The sequence below is a fragment of the Urocitellus parryii genome, chromosome 5 (assembly GCF_045843805.1).
Source record: "Urocitellus parryii isolate mUroPar1 chromosome 5, mUroPar1.hap1, whole genome shotgun sequence".
NCBI lineage: Eukaryota > Metazoa > Chordata > Mammalia > Rodentia > Sciuridae > Urocitellus > Urocitellus parryii.
Window position 1 is genome coordinate 129,755,984 of NC_135535.1, and position 26,726 is coordinate 129,782,709.

General features: G+C 41.2%; 2 protein-coding genes across 3 annotated transcripts in view; one reads left to right on the plus strand and one right to left on the minus strand.

The window, feature by feature from the left end:
- Positions 1-26,726, plus strand: part of Wdfy4 (WDFY family member 4) — a 253,096-nt gene that overhangs the window by 173,855 nt on the left and 52,515 nt on the right. For both annotated transcript variants that reach the window (XM_077798738.1, XM_077798739.1), the window contains 3 exons: positions 5,252-5,372; positions 7,363-7,448; positions 9,303-9,365. In XM_077798738.1, the coding sequence (XP_077654864.1) occupies positions 5,252-5,372; positions 7,363-7,448; positions 9,303-9,365 (270 nt within the window). The remainder of the gene's footprint in view (positions 1-5,251; positions 5,373-7,362; positions 7,449-9,302; positions 9,366-26,726) is intronic.
- On the minus strand, positions 15,853-16,620 carry Lrrc18 (leucine rich repeat containing 18). Its single transcript, XM_026410856.2, has one exon. The coding sequence runs from the start codon at positions 16,618-16,620 to the stop codon at positions 15,853-15,855; it is 768 nt and encodes a 255-aa protein (XP_026266641.1).

A 26,726-nucleotide genomic window follows, 5' to 3' on the forward strand; every position in this document is an offset into this window, starting at 1 on the left:
AGGTCTAGTGAAGGATGGGTGAGAGTTTGTTAGAAATTTTGTCCCCTTTTACACTAATTAATACCAGGTATCTTTGTCAGGAAATTCTGAGGTCCTTCTTAAACATATGATGTTTGTGGTCTCTGTGGGTTCAACTGGCTCTTATTGATCAATTTGCTTCTGTTTATAAAGTACATCCATTCAAAGTCAAATTGACTGTGTTTGTCCTCTTTCCAAAAGTCCAGTGGTCAAGTTGTATGTTCACACTTGATCATTGCTTTTGAAGACATTTGGATGAAGATTTGTTCCTGCAGAGATGGCCTTGCCTTTTATGGCTAACTTGCCACTGATGGCAAGGTAACTTTCAGCCAGGTGACTCTCAAAACTAGCTCACCTCAGAATCACAAAAGGGCTTGTTAGAACATGGACCTCTGAGCTTTTGCCCCTCCCTAGTTTCTGATTCAGTAGTTCTCAGGGAGAAACTGAGATTTTGCCAACCATCTAACTCAGGCTGATTCTACTACTTTTGGGACCACATTTTTGAGAATCACTGTTTCAGGATATAGACAGAGGAATCAAAATCCTTACTTGCTAATAACTAAGAATTTTAACGCCCAGTTGTCATATGATTTCTAGCCTATGTCAGAAGGCAAGAATGGAGGGAGTGTGGAAGAGTAGATGTCAGCCCACCTGTTTTGATTTAGATTTCCTTTATAATGCTTGGCATTTTTTTTCTCTCTGCTAATTTCCATCTTTTATTCATACCCAATGTTCACCAATTGCTGCAAGTCTTCTGTGCTTTTCCAAGGCAAGAGAAGCATAATTAATACTTGGCATACTCATCCCATCTCATTGCTCATGTTTTATTGACACTGATCAATATGGACAATGGGTCTGCAAACTTGCCTTTCTGAGAGCGGATGAAAGCTTTCAACTCTACCTGTCTGCGTGGCATGACCTTGTGATGACTTGCATAATCCACTGCTCCACTCCTCACCTCGGGTTTACATTGAGCTGGTGCTAGATAAGGTCTTATTGATTAGATAAATTGTGTCGATGAGGTGCATCTAATCCTGATCAAATTGACTATCTCTGCACTTTTAATAGAAGTCCAGTGGTCAGGTTATATATATGCACTTGATTCAATTAAACAAGACTTCCCTTGTTTGGAAATGTACTTTTCTAGAATGCAAGTAGGAGTAGAGTGAAAACAAATCCCTACCCTAGAGTACCATTTGGAAATTGCACAGGTAATTTTAGTTATCATACCTCAAAGGAAGTGTGCATTAATCAGAGAGTGCTTTCTCTGGGGGGTCTTGTCTATGGTCCTAAGAAACTACTGGCACACTCGCAGATGCAATTCTCAAAGATGGGCTTTTAGATCATGTCAGATCAATGGGGATTAAGTCTTATTCTGACCATGGGGACTAAGGAAGATGCATAAATAAGCTTGTTAAAAATAAAGCTAAGTCAACGCTGAAATGCTTCTTTAAAAGACTGCCATCAAGTACAATTGAGCATTAGACCTTGAAAGAGCCTCTCTGACGCACCATAAAAATATCCCAAATAAAGTTCAAGAACACTCTAATTTCCCCATTGGTGATTTGACTTGAGTACTTTGGAACTTTCCTCAGAAACTGAGACTCTTCTAAAGAGGTTAGTTTAATTTACGTTGGGTTCCCCTTCTTGCACACTTGTATTAGTTTGGTAAGGCTGTCTAAAACAGGGTGGCTTTCAAAGAAAATAGAGATTGCTGTGTCATGGACCTAGAAGTGTGAAATCAAGGTGTCAGCAGGGCCTTTCTTTGCTGCCTGCTCAAGGGGGAGAATCCTTCCTTGCCCTTCAGGCTTCTGGCGTTTGTGGACAGCCCTGGGTGTTCCTGGTCTTGAGCAGCATTGCTCCAGTCACATGGTCATCTTCTCCCTGGCTTCATACCATCTTCCCTCTTTGCATCTGCCTCTGTGTCCAAATTTCACTTTTGAGTGAGGACACCAGTTATATTGGAGCAGAGCCCACCTTAATGTCCTTATTTTAACATGATGACCTTTGTAAAGACCCTATGTCCAAATTAAGTCACATTCTCACTTAAACACATTTGGGGGTGGGGACACAATCCTGCCCATAACAATGGCAGTCACAATATACAGCATTGACTAATTTGGTGGGATCCCAGACCATCCATCTGGACCTCTAGTGATAGGATATATAATAAGATACTTCTTATCATTGAACAGCTTTAAGTCATCCTGTCCCTATTTAGTTCAATTCAACAAATATTTCTGATAATCTATTTTGTACCAGGCATCATCATAGATTCCACAGATATGAAGACATGATTCAGATGCAGGCCAAGTCTGCTAAAGGGTTTGTGATCTAGTGAATGAGTCCAGGTATAAATTCTAGGCATAATTCTGACAATTATCCATTAACTTCAAATGAGGAGCAAATCAAAATATACTTTATTCTGAAATACATTTCTATCAAAGAACATGTCAACCAATATTATAACTCACTTAACTGTGATTTCCCTAGTAAGAATATAAATAAGAATATAATGCTATGCTATGATCACCCTGGACAATGTTCAGGTATCACGATAGCTATCAGACAGTCGAAGCATGAACAGCATACTACGAATCATAGTAAAAGATCTACCTAAAGAAGAATATGGATCAGCTCCCCCTTCGTACTCATCAACCTTGGAAGCCTCAACTCAGATTTATTCTGTAGAACATGTATTGTTGTCAAGATTCCCCCAATCACATCTGTGTGAACACTGTTACAGACACTCCTCGATTTGGACTTCCATCAGTGAACTCAATGGTGCACATAATTTAGTTTTTCTGAAGATTTGGGTCTATCTGAGGACTCCTGTCCTATATGGCTATACAGTTACCATAAGTGGGAGAAAAATGACTCATTTCTCCTAAAAACCCCTTGTCATTTTCCAGAGTATTCTTTCTCATTCTGTGTTTCAGAGTCCTAGTTTGCAGAATCCATATGCACAGAGCAAACTGAGAAGAAGGAGTTTGTGGGAAGATCTCTATGAAAATTTAGGGAGGCTTTCTGCCTCAGGGAGGGGTGATAAATTCACTTCTATCAAAATTGGGTTTTAGAAAGAACTTGGATTTTAGAGTCAAGAGGACCTGGATTTGAATCCAAGTTCCATCTCTTCATAACCATGCAACCTTGGAAAAGTCTCATCCTCTGGAATGCAGTTTCCTGATTTATGATATGGAAGTAATAATCATGCATGTTCAGTCAAGGTTCATTTTGAAAATCAAACTAAACAATGGACAGGAAAGTTCTCAGCAGGCCAGGAGCATGACAGTCACTGAGCAAACATACTCAGAGCTTGGGGGAAGATGGGGGACACAGAGAGCCAGAGGGAAAAGCCTGAGTCATTACATGGCTCACAGGAGAGGGAAGTCAGCCAAACATGCAGCTAAGGCATGGAGGATATTTGCTGTGGTTCCCATCAGCAGAGGCCTATGGGAACACAGAAAACTTGAGATTGTCCTTAACCTAAGCTGAGGGTCAGACATTGAATTATCACTGTGGCCTCACTGGGAGTCAGAGAAGTTTGGGGAAAGCTCAGCTCAAACCAAGCAGAGGCATTAATAATGGACAAAGGGCCTTGGCCGGCAGCAGGTTTGAATTAAATCATTCTAGCAGAAGCAGCCAGAATGAAAGTCACATCTTGTATCCAAGCAGACTTACAGTGATGTGACTCAGAGAAGAAGGCCTGGGGTGGTTCTTCCAAGAAGGGGTGGGAAGGACCACAGAGATGCCTGCGATGGCATCTTCTAAGTCTAGCTCTGTTGGGGGGTACACAGAGGGCTTAGGCTTCCCTTCTACACAGCAATGACCACAAACTGGGGGGTGCAGGTACAGAGTTTCCCTGGGTAACCTGGACCTCCACTGACTATGTACTGGAGCATTCCTGCCAGGCCTGGGACAGCCAGACCTCTGACTCAGTTTGCCCCAGATTGGTGGCATGGAAGCCTTATGACCCTGGAGGCTGGGGCCTGGGCAGAGAGGACAGCACTAGGAGAGACAAAACAATTTCCTCAACTATTCCCAGAAACTTGACCTTGGTCAGCAGGACCACATTGGGCTGGGGTCTTTCAGCTCTTGGCTCTCTGAGCCTGTGGTCATACTCAGGCTTCTTGGGGCCAGAGTGCTTAGGAGGCCCTCATTTCTCTTTATTAAAAGGATATTTTAATAAGAATTTTTGTGGTTATATACAAGATTAAGATGATTACATGGCCCAGCTGTACATAAATGTAACTATCTGTAACTGAAATCAACTTTATTTCTCAAGTCCCTCTTTGTATGAATTCTGAAAAACTTCACCCTGTCACCACAAGGTTAATCTCTTTGGGAACAAATATTTGGATAAATTGTAGATTCTCCCCTCCCTCCCTCTCCTCTTTTTCCCAAGGAGGTGGGCTTATTCTGACATCTTTCAGGGAAAGCCTCCAAGATCTCACTTAAGTATCACAGTTAACTCCTCTCTAGACTACCTCCCACCTCCTACAGGCCACTCGACCATACCACAGGGTGGGTGGGGAGCAGGACTCGGGTCTCATGCGTGTCCCTACTTTGCCTCTTGAATGGGTCTCTACCCCAGCCTCCAGGCTTTCTCCTCACTCTACAAGGCCTGGCTTTGGGGAATTTTAAGAATACCCCCCAACCCTTACTCTCACTCCTCCGTGGATCTTGCCTACCAAATAAGCCTTGGCTTGCAGACAGTTGGTTTTGCTATGCGGTTAAGCAATTCTTCAGAATTCATTTTGACCTCTTTGTCCCGGGCTGACCCCCCAGCCACTCAGGACAATCATCTGGAATACTCTCAGGGTTGCCAGAGATGTGGAGATAGGGGATGTGGGTCCAGGGTACTGAAGAGCCACAAGGTTCAACAGCTCCTCACACACCCCTGTACCCAGGGAGTCTTCCCACATCCCCCAGCCTTTATACCCTGTGTCAACAGAGTCCTCCATCATCACCATCACCTGACGAGGCTGGCACCCCACCTTACTCCCAAGGGCAGGGCTTCATGTGTCAGAGGGGACATGGACAAGCAATCAGAAAGGGCTGAACAGACCCATGGAAGAAGCCAACCTGTAGTTGGCATGGCTAGAGCAGCCAACCAGCATGTCCCCAGAAACTTGGATGAGGCTAGTGAAGGGGCAGATAATAAAAGGAGCCTGTCAGATGCTGTCACACAGGTGTGCAAATGTGTGCACACATGTCTTTTTTTCCTTTTCAGCATCAGCGATTCCTTCATTTTCAACATGTGCAGCAAAGACAGATCTTCTGACCATTACTCATGCCAGCGCCACAGCTATTGGGACCTTAGGGAGCTCCGGCAGGCCCGCTTCCTCCTACAGGTATGTCAGTGGGGCTCTGACAGCATGAGCAGGCAGGTGGGAGGACCTGGTCATGACAAGTGTGCTCTTAGCACCATTGAACACACACCTCTTTGAGCGTGCTTGGCACCTGTGCACAGCCTGGGGGTGAGGCACCATGTAGGAGGAGGGGAAGGGCCAGGATTCATTACTCACCTTCTCTGCAGGGAACTAGTTAGTTCCAAAGCCTAGCAAAGGAATGGTGTTTATCCCTGATGAACTTAATAAGGGTGCATTTCACTTGCAAATTTAGTTTGGATGTGTGGAGTACTTTAATTCATCATGAATTATTATCATTATTATTATTATTGTCTGAAACCAAAACTGAGGGAGGCCTTTCACAGGAGTGAAATCTAGAAAGTTCCAGCTGCCCTGCTCACCAGGGTCCAGCCTACTCCTTGGAGTCTAGGCCTCTGTTGTACTTTCTTCTTTACTCAGTGCTGCTTTTGCTCAAAAAGTGTTTGGTTTTCAGTTTGCCTGACTTTCCGGAGCTCTTTTGCAAGAAGGAGATGGTGACTGGAAGGAGCAGCCCCACTTGGAAGGTTCTGGGCAGTGCAGCTGAGCTGGGCTCTTTGCACCCACTGTGGCTCCTTCCGGCATCTCTCTGAACTTCCTCACTATCATGGAACAGAGAGCCAAGCCTTATTCTTCTTACCTTGCACATATACACTGAGCACATTTGGGCCCACATAGTAGGCACTCAAAGTTATTTTTTATGATTTTATGCTTGCCTTACAGGCTGTATTTGGTAGCATATAGGTGGAGTAAGTGAGTTTCTTTTTCTCCAATAAATGATGATTATTTCCAGATGGTCAGTTAGCCTGACACTAGTGGAAGCCAGAAGCGGAAGGGTGTGTGTGCAATGCCAAGTAGGGCAGGGGTGGTAAGGGGGCAGTTTTGAGAGCAAGGCCACCAATCAATCAGCTAGCCTTGGTTCTGCTAGGAGAAACCTGAGCCTATCACTCAAGGTAGCCGGGTAAGCTGTAGCCTCTACAGATTCTATATCCCTTCCTGTTTTGTGCATTATTTTTTTTCTCTTATTAAAGGAAAAAAAATGAGGGTCTTATATCCACCAGAGAAGGGGGCTTGCAATATCATTATGACTGTCTCCCCTCTGCTTAAGGGCATTAGTGTCCTGGACTTGGAGAATTGACTCCCAGCCAAATTGAAGCAGGATGTTATTATGATTGGATTCAGGAGCCCATCTCTAAGTCTGAACCTCCATGTCCAGGCCTCACCCCTCTCTGGCCATCCCTCCAGCCAGAATTCTCTCTCTATGACCCCACCTCTCACCCACGAGGTGTATCCCACATATGAATGCACTCTATCCCTTACTCCAAGTTTCTTATTGACATAATTTGGAATAGAAAGGAGGAAGAGTTTGAAGGAGGGAGGAAAGGGAGGAAAAATGAAATAAAATTAAATTATGAGTTTTTATTTAGGCATTAATAACCACATTGCTACATCAGTATAGCCACAGCAAGATGGATTAACAGAATGGACTGAGCAAGGCCCCTGGTGCCTCTTGTGTCTGCAGATGAGCATACAATGCTGCCCAGGTTGAGAGCGGTCCCCACTTAACTAGTGGTGTTTCCAGTGAGGTGACCCTGGTTTAGGAAACCCCAAGCCCATGACCTGGAAATGAAAGTGTTTGAGAGTGCAGGTGGGCATGTTCTCCCTCGGTCTGCTTCTTGCCCATCCCAGGAATGGGGCATTCACTTCCTGCTTTGTCCAGGGGAAGTGGTAGCTGAGGCTAGGCTCCCTGCTCTCCCATTCATTCTGTACAGACCCCCCTCATCCATCAGCAAGGTCTTCATAGCCTAAAGGGAAGTCAGAAGGTCTAATTAAGGAGTTGTTTATGGGGTTGCCCGCCACAGAGGTCCACAGGACCCTCTGCCAGCAACTCTGTTGCCCTGGGGCCTCTCCATTCCAGGAAATATCAGGTATAGGAAGAAAATATTTCTCTTTTTAGGATATTGCCCTGGAACTCTTTTTTCAAAATGGATATTCCAAGTTCCTTGTCTTCTACAACAGTGATCGGAGTAGGGCCTTCAAAAGGTAAGAGATTAAAAATTCTCCTTCCAAGGAAACTGATCCTGCACCCAGAGTTTGCTCAAGTCTATTTTCAGGAAAAGTATTTCCAATCCATAGCAAGCAAGATTTAGGTTAGAAAAAAGGAAGAGCTTCCTGCCCACTGAACTATTGAATCCTAGGACAAAATATAGACAAAATGTAGAGAAGCTCCTTCCCTAAAACCTGGGAAGTAGGTTCCATTTTCATGGATTAAAGTGGTTTTAGTACAGTAGTGAATGGGGAGAAGAAAAAATAGAGTAGATATACCCTAGTTCAGAAACTGGTTGTTTAATGGGACTTCCAGAATGTTCTGGATTTGTTTTCTCATTTTCCAACTAAGCTTTTTCTTTGGCCCAATCTTCCTTTTTGATCCCGATTGCCAATTTCAGTCCCTCCAGTTTCAAACTTCAGTGGAAACCACTCCCAGCAACCACCCTTCCAGGGGTGCAAGGAGCATCTTTTCTCTTTAAAAGAGAAGCCTGTCACTTCAGCTCTGTCCTCTTTCTCCAACCAGATGAAAACTTAGGAAATGTGAGCCAGTATCTGAACCCATAATACTCAGTTATTTATTTTTTATTGTTACTAAAGTTGTAGACAAATAGATGTATAAAGAATCTAGAAAGCACAGGAAGGAAAGTCAAAGCAGGCCATGCTGTGGTTGGGGTAATGGAGGGTGGCTATGTTCTGCTCCACTTTGAGCTGGAACTAAAGAGATGAGACTTGACCCCTCCCCTACTCTGGAAGCCCTTTTCTATACTCAGAAGTTTGCCTTTCTGCCAGTAAGTGGTGCCAGGGCCAGCCAGTGCATCCAGGAAACAGGGCCAGAGTGGAGCAAAATAACTGCAGAGAGGCTGTGCCTGCCAGCCCTGGACATGCCCCTTTGATTCAGGTGACACTTCCAATGAGTTCTTTCCAAAGGCTACTGCTAGGTTGCCTCTTAAAATTGTCTTCAAGGTCCATTTTAGATTACACTGAAAAAGTGGACCAGTGATGCTACACTTGGTTCATTTGCCCCTTATGGCTTCTGGGTATAAAACAAAAAGTTTCTTGTAGCTAATCTAGAAGTCTTATGCCTCCATATGTGTTGGTCAACTTTCCATCACTATAATGAAACACTTGAGAAAGTTGTTATAAAGAGAAAAGGTTTGTTTTGGCTTACGATTTTGGAGGTTTCAGTTTATGATCAATTGGCCTTATTCCTTTGGGCCTGTGATGAGGCAGCACGTGATGGTGGCAGCAGGTGACAAAACTCTTCACCTCATGGTGGGGAAGAAAATGAGAGCAAGAGGAAGGGGCTGGGGTTACCCAGTCCCCTTTAAGGACATGCCTTCAGTGACCTTAAGACCTCCCACTAGGCCCTATCTCTCCAAGTTTCCACCACCTCTCAATAGCACCACCCTGGGAATCAAGCCTTTAACACATTGGCTTTGGGGCTACATTTAAGATCCACACTATAACACACAGCTCAGTTCAAGAGTATAGCCTGGTGTAAATTCCAAAGCTATCAAGGAGGCTTAAATTAAGATGGCACTGACACACTGGAATGGACAGCAGTGGTTGTCACAATTGGCCATGGAACTATCAAATGCCTGGCCCAGAGGAGATGCCACAAGCACATTGACTTTAGTACCTACTGTTTTACTGTCATCGTTGTTGGTGTTGAAGTTAGAATGAGCTATGCCTCAGGGCACAGTGGGCCTGGTATTCATGACCTCAGGACAGGATGGGACTGGGAGGTGGAGGAGAAAGAATGGGCCAACTTCTGATTTGGAAAATATCTCTGGTGGTGGTGGGAAGGGCTTGGCTCTCCTGATAAAATTGTTCTCTTTTTTTGTTTAGCTTTTGCTCTTTCCAGCCCAGCTTGAAGGGGAAAGGTGTCACAGAGGACCCCCTCAATCTAAGGTAAGTCAGGACTAGAGGCTCTCTGGGCCTGGTGCAGACCTTACTTTGCTGGTCTATATTTGTCTGGTCCTACTTTAAAGAGTCATGCAAAGAGCATGTCCACCCATTTCTCCTTTATTTTTTTCCTTTCCCATCTCCTTTCATTCTTCATCATCCTGAAATCCTTTCTTCCAATTAAACCACTATGAATATGCCTGAAGTTCCACACACTCTGTGGCTTTTTCAGACCCAAATGGTGGCAAGCGGCTCCTGACTGGTGGTTGGGTAGTTTGCTATAGGCACAGCTGGGGGTTGAGGCCCTCGGGTGCAGATGTGGGAAGCATCCCAAGTCTGTCTTTGCATAATGAGTGCTTCTGAATGCTCATAGGCTAAATTCAGGTTAAAGAATCCTTATTCAGAAAAATTCAAAATACTCCAAAATCGAAAACTTTTTGAGTACCAATATGATGCTACAAAGTGGAAAATTCCATGTGTGACCTCATGGGACAGGTGGCAGTTAAAAGACAGATGTACTAGAAATCTTGTAAAAATTACCTTCAGGTTGTATGTTAAGGTATATATGAAATAACCATTGAACTTGGCAACTTAAGGGTCATTGATGACTTTCAGCAGACCAATATGAATTTTTTGGTTAGATTTGAGTCCGATCCCCAAGATAACCCAATAGTATATGCAAATATTCCAACATTTAAAAAATGTGGAAACAGAATCATTTGTGGTTCTCCAAGCATTTTGGATGAGAGAACTTGGTCTATACATGATGAGATAGTCACCAGATGGTGATTTGTGGGTATGTGATATGGGGCGTGTGTCCAGGGAATGAAAGCCTATTGCCCTTACTCAGGAGCCCCTTTGTTGGTGCCCAGTTCTCTAGGAGGCCAATTCAGAATCGGTAAATATTTTTTTTAATTTCAGTTAGGAATGAGAATAGGAGGAAAAGATGGTTACTGGTTTTCACCAGAATTATGTGGGAATAGGATAGGAAGTATGACCCAGGAGTGGTAATAAGTATGGAATAGGCCTCACCAATTCAAAAATTATTTTTTTTGATAACTTGTGATATAAAGAATTTGGCACTTAACAGAATAACCAGCAAAAGAGCCAAAAACATTCTCCTGTCCTTATTGAGTTTACCTTCTTGTGAGGAGACTAGATATTAAACAATTTAAATGAATGTACTGTAAAGCATATTAAATAATAAGTATAAGAAACAAAGCAGAGAGAGGTTCACATTGAATTCAAAGTTCTTATTAATAATATTTGAATTAAGACTTGAATGAATTGGGGAAACCTGTTACACAGGTAACCCACAAAATATGTTAGATGGAGGGAATAACAATGAAAATGCCCCGAAGGGAGCCTGGCTGGCTTGGCTGAGGCTGGAGCTGCTCCTTGGTGGGGTGTAGGGAGTTAGAGCAGATGGGGGAGGAGTAGGAGAGGTGAGTTTGTGCAGTTCTCAAGGGCTCATGGTGTTGGCTTTTACTCTGAATAAATGGGAAGCATTGGAGAGTTCTGAGGATTCTTGTGAACTGACTTACATTGAAAAAAGATTATTGTGGCTCCTGTGTCAAGAATAGACCTTTGTAGGTCAAGGGCAAAAGCTGGAGACTGATTAGGGGAACACTGTAATCCAGGTGAATGAGGATGACTTGGGAGATAGTAACCAAGATGCTGTGAATGGTCAGACTGTGGACATATTTTGAAGATAAAAATTATGAGATTTGATGATAAGCCCAGTGTGAGGTTTATGTGTGTCTTAGAAAGGATTTAAGGACAAGACCAAGAACTTAGCCTTGAGCAGCTAGAAAATGAAATGTGGACAGCCAGGAAGAGCTTCTATGGGGCTGTGTTGGATAGCAGGAGCTCGGCGGCTTTAGATGTGTGTATTTTGAGATGCCTGTTGTGTGTCTAGGTGGGGGCATTATGTAGACCATGGGATATATGAAGTTGGAGTTTGAGAGAGAGGTCAAGAGATGGAAATGAGATGGTGTTTAAAGCCACGAGAGTAGACCAAGATCAACAGGAAAATGCATGAACATGGAAAAGAAGTCTAGGACTGTACCCTGGGCACACCAGCCTCTAGAGGGGAAGTACATGGGGAGGAGCCAGCAGGAGAGATGGGGAAGGACTAGCCAGAATGGCCACACAGATTATAAGGGTGGAAGATGGAAGCCAGGTAGAGTGTTTCAATGTAGGAGTGGTAAAGGGGACAGCCTGGGTACCCTTCACCTAATCTAACTCCCCACAATGGGTACGTGTTACATAACTATTGTACGATTTCAAAAACCAGGACATTTACACTGGTACATGTATGTTCATAGTTATTATCATTTTACCACATGTAATGATCATCATAATCAACACATACAATTATTTTATCACCACAAATGTATCTCTTGAACCACTACTTTATTGATCATACCCACTCCCTGCCATTCCCAACCATCCTTAATTCCTGGTAACCACTGGTCTTCTTTTCTTCTCTATCATTTTGTCCTTTAGATAATGTTCTATAAATAGAATTATGGAGTATGCAATCTTTGGCCTTTTAAAATTCAAACCAATGCCATTGAGATCCATCTGAGTTGTTGCATGTATAAATATTGTGCTCCTTTTTTATTGCTGAATAGTATTCCATGATATATTCCAGACTTTGGTTAACCATTTGTTCATTGGGGGACATTTAATTGTTTCTAGTTTGTAGCTGTTACAAATAAAGTTGACCATTTACATTTAATGTTATTATTGGTATGTTGGGACATAAATATCTTTTATTTTCTGATTTTTCCTTATTCTTCATTTCTGTTTTCTGCCTACCTATGCATAATTAAAAGATTTTAATGTGGTTATTTCTCTATGTAAATATTTTGTATAAATGTTAGTTGCTTGAAGTATTTCAGTATATATATATGTATCTTCTCATAGGCTACTGGTGTCTGATTGTTCCAGTTGAGTGAAAAGTTGAGATTGTAAGCCTTTAAAGTCTTAACATCTTTTTTTGTCTTTATTTGTCAATAGTATATTAATAATTTTCTTAAATGCTTCTTCTACATTTAAAAAAGTACTTCAAATATTTTCCCAAGTCATTTTCACACCTTCTCACACATTTCCTAAAGGAAGGTAGGCAAAGCAGATATTCTTAAGGCAAGTCAGTGGCTTGGGCAGCACCAGAGAGCCTGACTTCCAGAATGTTCCCTGTGTCACTCTTTGTCTTCTCCTAACTCAGGGCTTCTCCTCTTCAGAGTCGCTGATTCCTGTTAGTTGATTACTCTTCCTGTCTTTGTCGTAAGCTATTCCAGGAAGGTGTGCGCATCCTGGGGAATGGAGACAAAAGAGGCTGAGCAACTTCTCCAGACCACAAGGCAAAACACAGGTCATCCTGAGGTCACATCAGTGTCACCCAGGTCATGGCTAGCTTCCCAAAAGAGCGATGGATAGGGTAAGGATAAGTGAAAAGTCAGTTTTTATTCTACTTGAGGAAAGAGAAATCCCATGGATTTACTATCAAATATTCTTAGGCTTTATACCATCTCCAGGAGGTAAAGGTAATGGTGGCATTTTAGAGTATGAAGGAACATTATCATCAAACTTTTCCTTGGCAGAAAAAGAAATAAAATGCAGTCTCCTAACTAGTCAATATCTCCAGTCTGTGCTTCATTCTACTGCCAGCATTTTCTTTCTAAAATGGTATCTGACCTGAGTACTTTCAGTGGCAAATCAAAGCCCACTGCCCATTCATTGCTCAACTCTGGTGAACTCCAGTGCCCTGAAACCCCTTCTTAGGACCTGGAGATAAGAGCAAAAACATCATGGAACACTAGAGCGAGGCTGTCAGCTTGCATGCCAACCAACCACTGGCAGCAAATCCAGGAGGTGGACCTGACCAAGCACAGTGAGGGTTGTGCTGCCAGGGGCAGAGGAAGGAGCAGAGTGATAAACCCCTGCCCCAGACCTGGATCCTCCTTGGGGGCAGAGGTGGGATCAGTAACTGCAAGGCTTTTCTTAACTACTCTGTTCTGCAGATCTTTTTACGTACCTAAGAAGGTGATGCTAATTCTCCAAAATACAAAAATGCCTCAAGAGGAGAGTAATTGAAATGAGCAATATCCAAATAACTAGCTCCCAATCTGCTTAGATGTGTGTCCTCTGTATGAATTCTGTCCCTATTGGGTCAAAGAGGAAGTAACAAAAATGCCAGCCTGTCTTCCTTATGGATATGCCCAGGGCCCAGCAACCTAGTGAGGCCCCTGAACCAAAAGTATCATGCATATCTCAGACATGACTGCCCCCACTCTTAAGAGGGCTTCTAATAAACCATTGCTGACATTCAATGAAAAGTGTAATGGGCAGTGCTTGATGCTGGCTCTCTAGCATATTACTGGTAGACAAATATATGTGAACTTATTCTTGGCATACATCAAAAATTATATTTTTAAAAAACCTTTCACACAATATTTCTAGCAATGCATATATACAAATAAATCATCCAAATTATTTTAAAAAAACATTTTAGTAATCCAGCCTCTCAGCACAAAACCATTTCCATTAACAACAACAAAATTGCAAACAACTTAAATGCCCAAAGTAACCTATAGTTATGCATATCCATAAGAATAACTCTCTTGCAGATGTTTCATATTATGGTTATAAAGACTGCATGACAATGTGGGCTGCAATGCAGGATAGAAATGACAGGAATGCTGTAATTTTAACTCTGCATAAATAGATTCAAAGAAAAATAACTAGTAAGGAAGGCTGCCAATATTAGAAATTATTTACACTGTAGAATAGTGGGTACTTTAAGTTATTCTACTTAAAACTAGATTGAGGTTTTGTTACTTTCTAGCAGAAAGTTTTAATAAAGGGAAGAAAGTAAGATTAGAATTTTGAATCTAGATCTGAAATTTTCAAAGTGCAACAAAGTTGTGGGAGCTAAGCATTAAAAAAGGAAATAAAGTAGGAGAAAAAAAATGAAGCATACTGTCTGCTGTGATTCACATTGTGAAAAAGAGATAAGCTAATCCCCCTACTCAGATGGAGGCTCCATGCTGAACAATGACCACGACAGCAAACTTGCCACCACTCAGGAAAGTTGTGGGGGAAGAACCTTCCTCAGGTGTCTTTCTCAGTCCCTTCCTCTTAGTCAGTATGAGGTTATAAGTGAGTGGCAAACAGTGAGGGCAGAAGAAGGTTCATAAGTCATTTTAGGGTTGTCTCTATACTATCATTTCTGCCCAAAGATCCTGTGACTTGTGCCACTATCCAAGATGGTATTTCAGCTTTGAGATGCACCAAGCTCACTGTCCAGGAGAGAACCTGTGTGAGTGAGTTCATATTCTTTGTGCTGCCTGTTTTAGATGCATGACAGCTCTTGCAGTTAGGTATGGTACTATTCCTACTTTATAGATGAGGGAATGCTAAGTAAGGTACTCCAAAAGTCTGGCAAGAGAAGCAGAGATGTCATGGACCTATCCAATGAGAAGAATCTGGCTTTTCTCTATGCCAGGCCAACCCTGCACACCTTAAAAGTCTAACCATAGCTTATAGTTATGTATATTTATAATTATCTTGAGAAGTCTTAAATCATGGTTACGAAGACCATGGTCCTAATATCCTTAATTCCTCAGACTATGATGTTCTTCCCCACCTTCTTTCAGATAGTTTCTCTTCCAGTTTATGCAGGCAAGCCAAGCTTTTCCCAACTGGACAGGGGTCCTGCACCTAGCATGGTGTCTAGTAAGGTATTTATTTGTTTAAAACACCAACCAATAACCCATGCCTGCCTCTGTTCTTTCCTACCTCCCCACAAGGGTATGGAAAAGCACAGGATGAAATAGGTTCACTCATTCACAGCCAGTTCAAGGGCCTGCAGGTTTAGTCTAGAAAGCTCCTGGAGCAAATTTTGCAAGTGCAGATAAGAGGAAAGGATAGTACAGCTCTAGATCCAAGATGATACCCACCAATACTTCACTATAAGACCTGTTCCTCTCTCTAGCTTGTCTTTGTTCTTCACCCAAGACTAGTGCCATCTTCTGTCCCACCAACTCATCCTATGGGATTGCTGCCCTTTGAAGCTCAGATTCAAAAAACTCCCATAGAACTTTTGGGTACTGGCTGTGGGTCCTGAAATGCCAGTGAGAATGAGAATAAGAGCATGCTGGCAGCAAGAGCTGCTGCGGCTGCGAGTAGTAGGCAGGAGAATTCTGGGGCACAAGTGAGATGCGTGATGGATGGCCTTTCTCAGAATCACTGTGTCTGTACATGTGGGTATGTGCCTGCAGAGAAGAGGGAAAGGTATGTCACTGGCAAGGAACCAAAAGCCCTTTCATCAGCAAAATCATAAGCAGAGGAGGTAGAAGAAGGTGTTTATGGGCTTGGGAGGAAGAGCTATAGACGTAATGGGAAGAGCCTTCACTTTCCTGTGGATGCAGCCCACTGCCCCTTCCCTCCACCTTTTCCTCTCCTGCCTCAGGGTCAGGGTCCCAGGTCACCTCCAGTCTTCATTGGAATCCTTAGCCATGGAGTTGGGTGAGACCAAATTTGGGAAGATGGCTTTTCTGGGTCCTGGCAAAACCATGCTCTTCATTTTGTTCAGATTTTCCCGGGCCAGTTGGCATTTCCGCAGGCAGGGCCCACACAGATCTTTTGCATCCACCAGATACAGGTTCTCCATCCTTTTAATGGAATCTATGAATGAGGTTGACTGCTCAGTGTCTGGAAAAGGGTTTCTCTTCGTGTTAAGCTTTTTCAGCTTGGGGAGCTTGGAGATGTTTGCTGGAATGGTTTTTAGCAGGTTGTCATTGAGCCCCACTTCATGGAGCTCCTTCAGAGCACCCAGTGTGGTGGGCACACTGTCCAGGTGGTTCAAACCCAGATTGACAGTACGGATGTTCTTGAGTTGATTCAGCTCCACAGGCAGTCCGTTGGTGGTCAGCTTGTTGTTGCTGATGTTGAGGTAGAGCAAGGTGGTCATCTGGCCAATGGACTCAGGGAGCTTATCTATGTAGTTGCTGTGCAGGTCCAGCCAACGCAGGTTCTGGAACTTGGAAATAGATTCAGGGATCTTCCTTATCATGTTCCGGCTAAGATCAAGCTCGTCCACATCATTGAGTCGCAGAATGCACTTGGGGAAGGAGGTAAGTCCCATCTTGCTCAGATCGAGGCGTCTTTTCCCATCAAAAGTAATTCTAATACAATTCTTGGCCACATTGAAGGTGATCTTCTTGCCCTTCATGCCTCTCCCAACCTGGGCCATGTTCTTTTACTAAGAGACTTTGTTTGAAGAATATTTTTCTGATTGGATGGTAATCAGTTTGAGGAAGGAGTTACATGAAAATTCTAGAAGATAGACTCTGGTATGAACAAAAAGAAAAATTAGTTACGAGAGGAGATAAGGGTACTGGACTAGCCCCAAATCATGTGCTTTGCTCCATGATGGTCTAAAAGAATACAAACAGATAATTGAGAGGAGTCAGAGCATCAGTAGAATTTGGTAAAGACTTTTGGGTGGGTTACTTCTGCTGATGCTCTGATTCCTCTCAATTATCAAGTTGTGTGCAATTTTCAGGCTTCAATTTTCCTAGATGTTGAAAGGCAGGTGCGTGGTTGACCTAAAGGATGCTGAATGCATCTCTAGCATCCTTATGACTTATGAATGCGTCCATTGTCCTGGGCTTTGACATGTACTCCTGACCCCAGGTGTGTGTGTGTGTGTGTGTGTGTGTGTGTGTATGTATGTATGTGTGTGTGCACATGCATGCACATGTGTTTCTTGACTATCTGCCACTTCCTATACCCCATATAAGTTTAGAGTCTTCTTCATATGACTGTCCTAAGAAGGGGTTTCAATCAGATGCAACATAAGCCTGGTTATGAGGAAATCAAGTGGGAGTTAAGAAAGACTTATTTTATCTCTCTTCACCTTTTGGACTCAGAGGAATCAGTCAGGCCTTGACTAATATAAATACAGGGCAACAGGAGCTATATTGAGCCCAGGTTGTCAGGCTTTGCCTACACTATAAGCATGCAGAGGACTGGAGTTTAGCCAGGTGAAGCTATAAGACAATGCTTCCTTTCTCCACCTCCTACCCCTCCCCAGCCTCACAGTAGAATCCCCTGCACGCATAGGTGTTATGATAGTTATGAATGCCACCACACAGAGAAGTAGAATGTAGAGGGGATGGAAGATTCTAGCCTCAGCATTCTTGACTTAGAAATTCAGTTCTGCTGCTAATAATTTTCTTAAATTCTCAATGCCCAAATTTCCTTGTTTTGTGAAAACAACCCCCTCAAAGAGCTCTTAGGGAGGGAAAATTATCTGTACTACTACATAGAACTTTTACCAATGCCTGCCACACAGTAACATCTTAATTTTAGTTATTAAACATAGTGTCTCCAATCCTCAACAACCCAACAAGATCCATGGAAGCATCCCTATCATAAAGCGAGGAACACTGAGACTCAGAAGCGAAAAAGTTCTATAGCAAGGAAGAGGGTGCAAACACTGTTCTTTGTGTTTCTGCAACCCCTTTCTTCTTCTAGAATTTGATGGCTCTTGTTTGCTGATTTCCTACTTTTGGATCAAGTTTCCCAATAGCATTCAGAAGCATGCTATTGGAAGCCAAACACTTGTTTTGCCTCTAGCCCCAGGAAAGGTAGATAGGGAGACACGTATGTTTTCCATCATCCAGACTCTTTTATCAGGAGCCATGTTCATGAGTCTCCAGCAACTAGGATGTGTGACCTATTATCTCACATGTTTCTCATTCAGTAATCTTCAGGGTCCGAAGGGAAAAAAATGACCTTCCTGTGCTTATAATGAATCCCACTATCACCACTCTTAATTGAAGACCAGAGGGTCTCGCCTTACTCAATCCTGTTAGATCATAGCCTCCTGGGCTTGGTGTGTTGATCTCCACAGTAAATCAGTGAAAGGAGTCTCAGTTCTTGGCAGCACTGATATTCTTTTGAGCAAGCCTTGTTAGCTGATTCTATTTCTCAGAAATGGCGGACATACCACACTCAGGCATAATTGGCTGGTCACCAGGCCTGGCACTTTGTTCACCAGTTAGGAAGTTTCTGTATCATTCAGCTCAGAGAAGCCAGGTAGGTTAAAGCAGCTTTAAAAAGACAGCTTTAAAGCTTCCTGTTACAGTGAAGTGAGAGTGTGGGCACCCTGCCCCACCTTGCCCACTGAAAGCATGTAAAGACCTGAGGCAGAACACACAGAGAAGCACACTGAGGACTTAAAGACAAGTGGTATTGGGATGATCAAAGACAAAACCCCTAACTCAGAACAATCTGGTGGCATGTTTTCTGAGTCTTCCCTCCTGCTCCCATCTGTATCTCTTGGCCTGGATTCAAAGGCAACCCCAAACATCAAGTGAGGGCAGAAAGATTTCTGATTTTCAAGAAGATCTTGTCATTATTGTAATTTTAGTCCAGGGAACAGGAAAGGGGTCTTTTAGGATCAGTCAGAGCAAAGAAAATCTGGTTTTGTTTGTTTGTTTTTATTGTTGTTGTTTGTTTTGTTTTGTGTTTTCATACCTGGGGTTATCCATGCATCTGCTGATGGGTACACCTAGCCAAGCTATTGTGGATGGTACTGTTATAAACATTGGTATGTATCAGAAGTTCACTTTAAACAAAAATGAGTTTAACTGAAAGAAATTGGAAAAGACATGCCAAGAAAACACTAAAGGAGCTGAATCAACTTCATTAATCTCAGACAAAGAATATTCCAGAACAAGAAAATTTAGCTGAAAGGGAGAAAAATATACTAAAATGACATTTTCCAAGAAAACAAAGAAAAATCCTAAATATGTACATACCTAACAACAGAGCTTCAATATAAATGAAGCAAAAGCTAATAATATTAATAGACAAATTTGTAGTTATCGCTAAAGATATCGATGCTTTCTTCTCAATAATCAATACAGCAAGTAAAAAATCAGCAAGGAACAATGTGTTCTCAACCTCAGCTCTATTGACTCAGTCTCAAGATTCAGCTCTATTGAAATTGGGCCAGAAAATTCTTGGCTATTGGTAAAGATGAGAGGGAAGACCCTGTGCAGGGTAGGATGTCCAACAGTGTAAGGCCAGAAGAGTCTATCCATTAGATGCCAGTAGCTGCCCACTAGTTGTATCAACCAATAATGTCTCTAGATATTGCCCAATGTCCACTGAGGAGCAAAACTGCCCCCAGATTAGAACTACTGATACAGAACAACTATTACCACCAAGCAACTAGATCCAACTGATAATTTGTAAAACACTATGAAACAGCAGCAGAATACACTTTCTTTTCAAGAGTACATGGAATAGTCACAAATATGTTGTATGTTCTGAATCAGGAAACAAGCCTTAACAAATTTCAGTAAGTGGGAATCATATAAAGAATGATCTCTGAAAATAATGGTATTGAATTATAAATCAGTGATAAAAGATAACCTGAGCCAGGCACGGTAGCCCATATCTGTAATTCCTGTGGCTTGGGAGGCTGAGACAGGAGGATCGTGAGTTCAAAGTCAGCCTCAGCAAGAGCGAGGTGCTAAGCAACTCAGTGAGATCCTGTCTGTAAATAAAATACAAAGTAGAGATGGGGATATGGCTCAGTGATCAAGTGCCCCTGGGTTCAATCCCTGTACCCATCTCCCCTAAAAAAGAAAGGTAACTGGAAATTTTCAAAATAGCTAACAGACAATGTAAATAACCCATGGGTCAAAAAAACCTCAAGGGAAATTAGAAAATATTTCAAACTGAAAAATACGAAAACACAACATAAAAAACTTATGGTAAGTATGCATCCAAATCAGTGAGTAGAGGGAAATTGATAGCTTTAAAAGTTCCTATTAAAATGGAAGAATGATCTCAAGTCAATAATATAAACTTCCACTTGTAAAGACCAGCAAAATAAACGTAAATTGTATGCAAGAAGGACATGATAAGTAGCAGAAATCAGTAAAATTGAAAAAAAGAAAGGTAATAGAAAAAAATAAATGAGGCCAAAAAAGAACCCCATTTCTCTCAAAAGATTAATACAAGGATTAGCTAGACTAAGAATGAAAAAAGAGGGAAGACCCAAGTTACAAATATCCTGAATTCCAAAAGAGGAGTAACTAAAACTCATAGATATTACCAGGATTATAAGGCAATAGTAGGAACAATGCATCCCCAACAATAACCATCAATGAAATAGACCACAAACTAATAAATCTCATTTTTGAAGAACTAGACAACCTAAATAGACCTTTAATGATTAAAGAAATTGAATTTAAAAAAAAAAAACTTTCAAAACAGAAAAGTCCAGTCCCCAATGGTTCATTGTTAAATTTTACAAACATTTAAGGAAGACTTCTTAGTCAGTTTAGGCTGCTATAATAAAGTACCACAGCCTGGGTTGCTTATAAGCGGTAGAAACATATTTTGCAGTTCTGGAAGCTAGGCAGTCCAAGATCAAAAGGCTGGTAGATATGTCATCTGGTGAGGTCACAATATCTGCTTCATCATTCATTTCTTGCTGTGTGCTTTACATGGTGGAAAGAGGGCAAGTGAATTCTCTGGGATCACTGTTATAAGGGCACTAAAGGCTCTACATAGCCTCATGGTGTAATTCCCTACCAAGTGCCCCACCTTCTAATACCATCACATCAGGATTGAGGATTCAACATATAATTTTGGGGGGAAAACAAACATTCAGTTCATTTCAAAATAACATCAATTTTACATGATCTTTCAGAAAATAGAAGAGGTAATAATCACCAACTTATTTTCTGAGGCCAGCATTATCCTGGCCTAAAATCACACAAGGAAACACGAAGAAAACTACAAACCAATATCCCTCATGAGCATAGACACAAAAATTCACACACTATTAGCAAACTGAATCCAGCAAAATATACAACGAATAATAAATGGCAATCAAGAGAGAGCATAAGATGGACTGAATATTGGGAAATCAGTCAATATGATACACCATATTAACAGATTAAAAAGAAAGAACACATGTTCATATCAATTGATGCAGGAAAAATCGGCAAGTTTCACATGTAATCAAGTCAAAAATTCTCCCCAATCCAGTAACAAAAACATTATTCCTTAACCTGACATGGGCAGCTACAAAATGTCAACAACAACAGTAACAAAACCCACTGTGACAAAGTACTGAATGCTTTCCCTTTTAAGTACGGAAACAAGGCAAAAAATATATATTATAATAATTTTACCTACTTAATGTTATATTGGAAATATAGAGTATAATAACTGAATAAAAATAAATGAAGGGAATACAGACACACACACACAAACACACACACCCCACAGAAAAAAATGAAGAATTTCATGGAATTTTAAGAACATTTTCATAATTAATAAGTGAGATTAGCCAGCTTGCAAGAAACAAGAGTAACACATAAAACCCCCATTGTATTTCCATATGCTATCAATTAACAATTAGAAACTAAAATTTTCGAAATAATGATGCACCAAAACTAACATTCTTATATATTTCACAGAGATAACAAAATGTCCAGAATTTCTATGAAGAAAATTGTAAAATACTGATGTAAGAAGGCAAAAATTGAAAGAAGTGGAAAAACATACATGTTCATGAATTAGAAGACTCAATACACTTTTGAGTTGCCAGTTCTCCCCCAATAGGCCTAAAGACCCATGTGATTCCAATAAAATTTCAGCAAGATTGTTTATATATGTGAATGAATGAATTCTAAAATTTAGGTTGAAAGGAAAAGAAAGTGGAAATCAAAAACAATTTGGAAAAACAAGAATGAATTGGAGGACTCATGCATCCCTATTTAAAAATTTGCCAGGTAATCACAACATGTGGCACCGGTGGAAGGACAGACACATAGACAAATGGGATGGAAAAGAGAGTCCAGAAATAGATTCACACAGATATAGAAAACATTGCAATTGATTTTTGACAAGAGTTCAAGGAGAAACAAGAAACTTTTCAAAAATTAATCTTAGATCATTAGTTATTTATATGCAAATAATTAAATAAACCTCAACCTAATGAAATTTATTCAGATTAACTCAAATTGGATCATTGTTATAAAACTTGTAAAAGAAAATGAAGGATAAAATCTTTATGAACTTGAGTTAGGCAAAGTACACTTCATAAAACATCATAAATTGAACTTGAACAAAATTTAAAACTTTGGGGGAAAAAACTGTTGAGAGTGAAAAGATTAACTACAGGCTGGAAGAAAATATTTGCAAATCACTTATCCAACTAAAGACCAGTACCAGAATCTATAAAGAGCTCTCAAATACAACAGTAAGGAAAAATGTTTTTTAAATGTGCAAGAGATATAAAGGCACATTTCACCACAGAAGTTATATTGCTGCCAAATAAGCCCACCAAAGGTTGGTCAACATCATTAGCCATTTGAGACATGACAATTAATATCATAAGGAGGCACCACTATACAACTATTAGAGTGTCTAAAAGCAAAACAAGCATAACAACCAATATCACAAAGATTTTGAAAGGATGCATAGCAACTAGAGTGCCTGGACATTGCAATGGGAAAGCAAAATGGTATAGTCCCTCAAAACACAGTTGGGCCAATTCTTATAAAATTAACCTTATACTTAACATATGACCCTTCAGTCCCTCCTTCTAGGTTTTTAGCCTAAAAAAATAAAAATTTATGTTCACACAGAGACCTTTTCACATGTGGTTACAGCTTCTCTATTCATAGTTGCCAGAAAAACAAAACAAAATCAAATGTCCTGTGAATGGATTCTTTATGCCGGTATACTACTGAGCACAGTTCTGCTGATCAAATCATTGTACATCAATGCACATGTTGGAGTGACATACTCCCACAGAAATATGTACGATTACTATGCATTGATTAAAAATTAAGGTATATTAAACAATAAAAAGCAATATTTATAAAAAGGGATAAATCTATTCAGACATGCAACAGCATGGATGTCATAAAAGCCTTTTGCTGCATAGAATAAGCCAATCTCAAAAGTCTACATAATAGATTATTCTATTTATGGGACATTTTGTAAAAGCCATCGCTATAGATGGAGAAAACCGACCCATGTTTGCAGGGACTAGCGGTGGTGGTGGTGGCAGGGAACAGCAGTGAGTTTTCTGGGGTAGTGGAACTGCCTGGACCCTGACTATGGTGATGGTTATATGAATCTGTACATACGTTAAAAGCTCAGAGAATTGTACACAAAAGGGACTTTTTTTTAAAAACTAAAAATTGTAAAACTATTTTTGAAAAACTTAGTTATTCAAGTTTTTAAAACTTAAATAGTTTATTTGTTACTTCCTCTGTGGCTACTTGCCCAGCCTGGGTTAGAAGGCAGTGACTCTTTTATGCCCCAACAGCCCTGTTCTACCCCTTAAGGAACATCCAGATGTACAACACCTGGGCACTGCTCTAAGTACAAGGGAGCTGATGTGCATACCACAGGAGATAGCTGTTCACAAGGTGGCATGTCAGAAAAAGTTTCTGCACTTAAGTTAAAAACTTCATTGAAAAAAAACGAATTGAGATTTGGGATGGCTATGTTCTGATCTTACATTTATCAATGACTTCTTCTCTTGGTAGAGTTGCCATATTTAGCAAATAAAATTAGAAGATCCCCAGTTAACCTTGAGTTTCAGATAAACAACAGAGATTTTCCAGTATATATGTTCCAAATATTACATAGGCCAATATTTTACTTGGCAACTCTATCCCATGGGCCTAGACAAGAAGTAAACAATTTCCTTTGTCTAGGTTCCTTATTATTCCCTTGGGATTGATTTAACCAATCTTCATGCTTATTCCTTCTTTCATTCATTTGTTACTCATTGGGATTATTATGTTGAGTGCCTATTGAATATTGAGCCTTGGGAGAACACAGGAAAACAATCAACAGATCAAATCTTTAAGTTCAAATAACTAAAATCTAGATTGTCACTGGTTCTAGGCACCAGATTCCCCTGAGTACTCACAACTTGGGCTGCCATTAGGTTTTCTTCCATTTAAGATAAAATTCAAGCATGGGTTAAAGGGTTTCTGGACTTGGAGAGATGTTTCCGGTAGACGGGAGAATCCAGTCAATTGGGCCCAGTTGAGCCTGCTCCCTCAGCCCACCCACACCGTGAGAAGAATCCCTCTAGGGTCTGATTAATGATGGCCACAGAGGAATGGATCATTAAGGAGCCTCTTTCCAGTGGGCCCTTTGGCTCTGAGCCTGCCTATTAATCTCCTCAAGGCAAAGCAGTGGGCTGTATAGGCTAGTGGACTTTACCTCCACCCTCGAGAGCCTGGCCCCCAGGCAGCCCCAGGACAGATAGGAGCATAATGAGCTCCTACCCACTCCATGATTCTCAGGAACACTCTATCCTGTCTGGAATCCTTGGTTATGGAGGGCAGGGTGTGTTGTATGGCTCCGTCCATTCTGACCCCTGAAGCTGCTGGCACCTCTAGTGGCAGGAACTCAGGGACCTCCCATTGTCATTCATCTCCATAAGGCCAGCATCCTGCCCACCCACTGGGAAAGAAAGTTTTGTTGTAAAACTTTGAACCTTTGAGAAGACCAAAACTGATTAGATGACCTATTCTCATCAATTCATAGAAGTCTTCAGATATTACAGTGGGAACAATCCACACAAAGGAAGCTAGGAATTACAGAAAGAAAAAGATGTAAATCAATATACAAACAGATGGATAGATAGAGGGAGGGAGAGAGGAATGGATGGATGGATGGAGGGAGAGATGTAGGAATGAATAATAAATTTTGTTACATATGATCAGCTTAGAAGTCCAAATATGTGGGATTCTAAGTATATGGTATCTTTTTGTTCTCTTCAACTGACATTTTTCCTTTGGGAAAAAAAAAAAAAGTCCAGTTGGTTTTATTTTAACTTCTAATTAATTTTTCTATCTAGTCCTTGTGAATCAAACAGCATGGTAGGACACCCTGTGGATATCAAAATTAAAAACATAATGGCAATCTATATTTTAACACCATCAAAACATTTGCAAGCATTTTCAGTTGAAAGATCCTTATCACAATGATACTTGAGTCTGGTGATTCATACCAACGTATCTTTGACTACAGTTTTAAGCGAGACTGACTTTGTTTCTGTGTATCTGATATATCTAAATATCTTGCTAACATGATCTCATAATAATTATTTCACTCTTTGATATTTGGAGACACAGGATAGACACATAATAGAATGGAACCCTCAAAGTCACCACTTTTTCACAGTCAGTATTTGGAATTAACTTCATAAGACGCTTCATGCTATGTGGATGAGAAATACCTTTTGCTTATGGGCTATCTCTTCAGAGGAAATGATACAAACTTCCTTCAACAATTTATCCATTTAAAAGAACAGAAGCTCCTCAATTTACCACTGAGTCATAACCTGAAAAACCCATCATCAGTTGAAAATATTCTAAGTGAAAGATGCATTTAATGCACCTAATCTATCTGACACCCTTGCCTAGTTGTGCAGCCCCCTGTAGAGGGTAGTTTTCATCCCCTGTGGCTGATAGGGAGTTGCAGCTCTCTATAGCTACCAGTGTTGGAGAGAGGATTGTATTGCATTATCACAAGCCTGGGAAAAGAAACACATTCAAACTTCCAAGCGCAGTTTCTACTGAATGTGTCTCACTTTCACACTAACCCAAAGTTGAGAAATTGGAAGCTCAGCTATCTTGAGGACCATCTGTAATTGTGTTTGTTCTCTCCCCTGACCCTCACATTTCCTGGGCATGTAACAGGCCAGCTGTGACTCCCCACATGGCTTCAAATCAACCCCCAATGCCCTCTGCCCTTTCCCAGAACAAGTCGGCTCACTCTAAAGAGAGATGGGGCTGTAGATTCATGTAGGAGTCACTGGGAGGAGGAGACCTGGAAATGGATCTGATCTGTGGAGTAAATGCATCTGGAACCTATGGCCAAGCTTCTAAAATCAGCACTAATTTTTGACTTAGGTGTAGTTTGTGCAGGGAGAAAGAATTCCCATCTGTCCAACACCCATTCTGGGCCAGTAACTGTGTGATAAGTCATTGATTTGTGGTGTTACCTGGATTCCATGAAGTGCTTTACTTTTTTTCCACTAACTGGACCCACCTGTGTTAAGTTGACCCCTCCTGTCCTGTGGGCAGGGCAGAGTATTAGAAAGAGGACAGACTAAAGGCATAAGATTACTGTGAGGATCTACTGAACTCTCAGCAAAGTTAGTGGAGAGACTATGCGCAGGAGAGAGATGCAGACTGCAGGGGTTGGAGTCTCACAGGCACTCCATGGTTTGAGGATTTTCTCATGTCTATTTTAGCAATATTACCAAGTGCCAAGAGCCACTCACTGTCA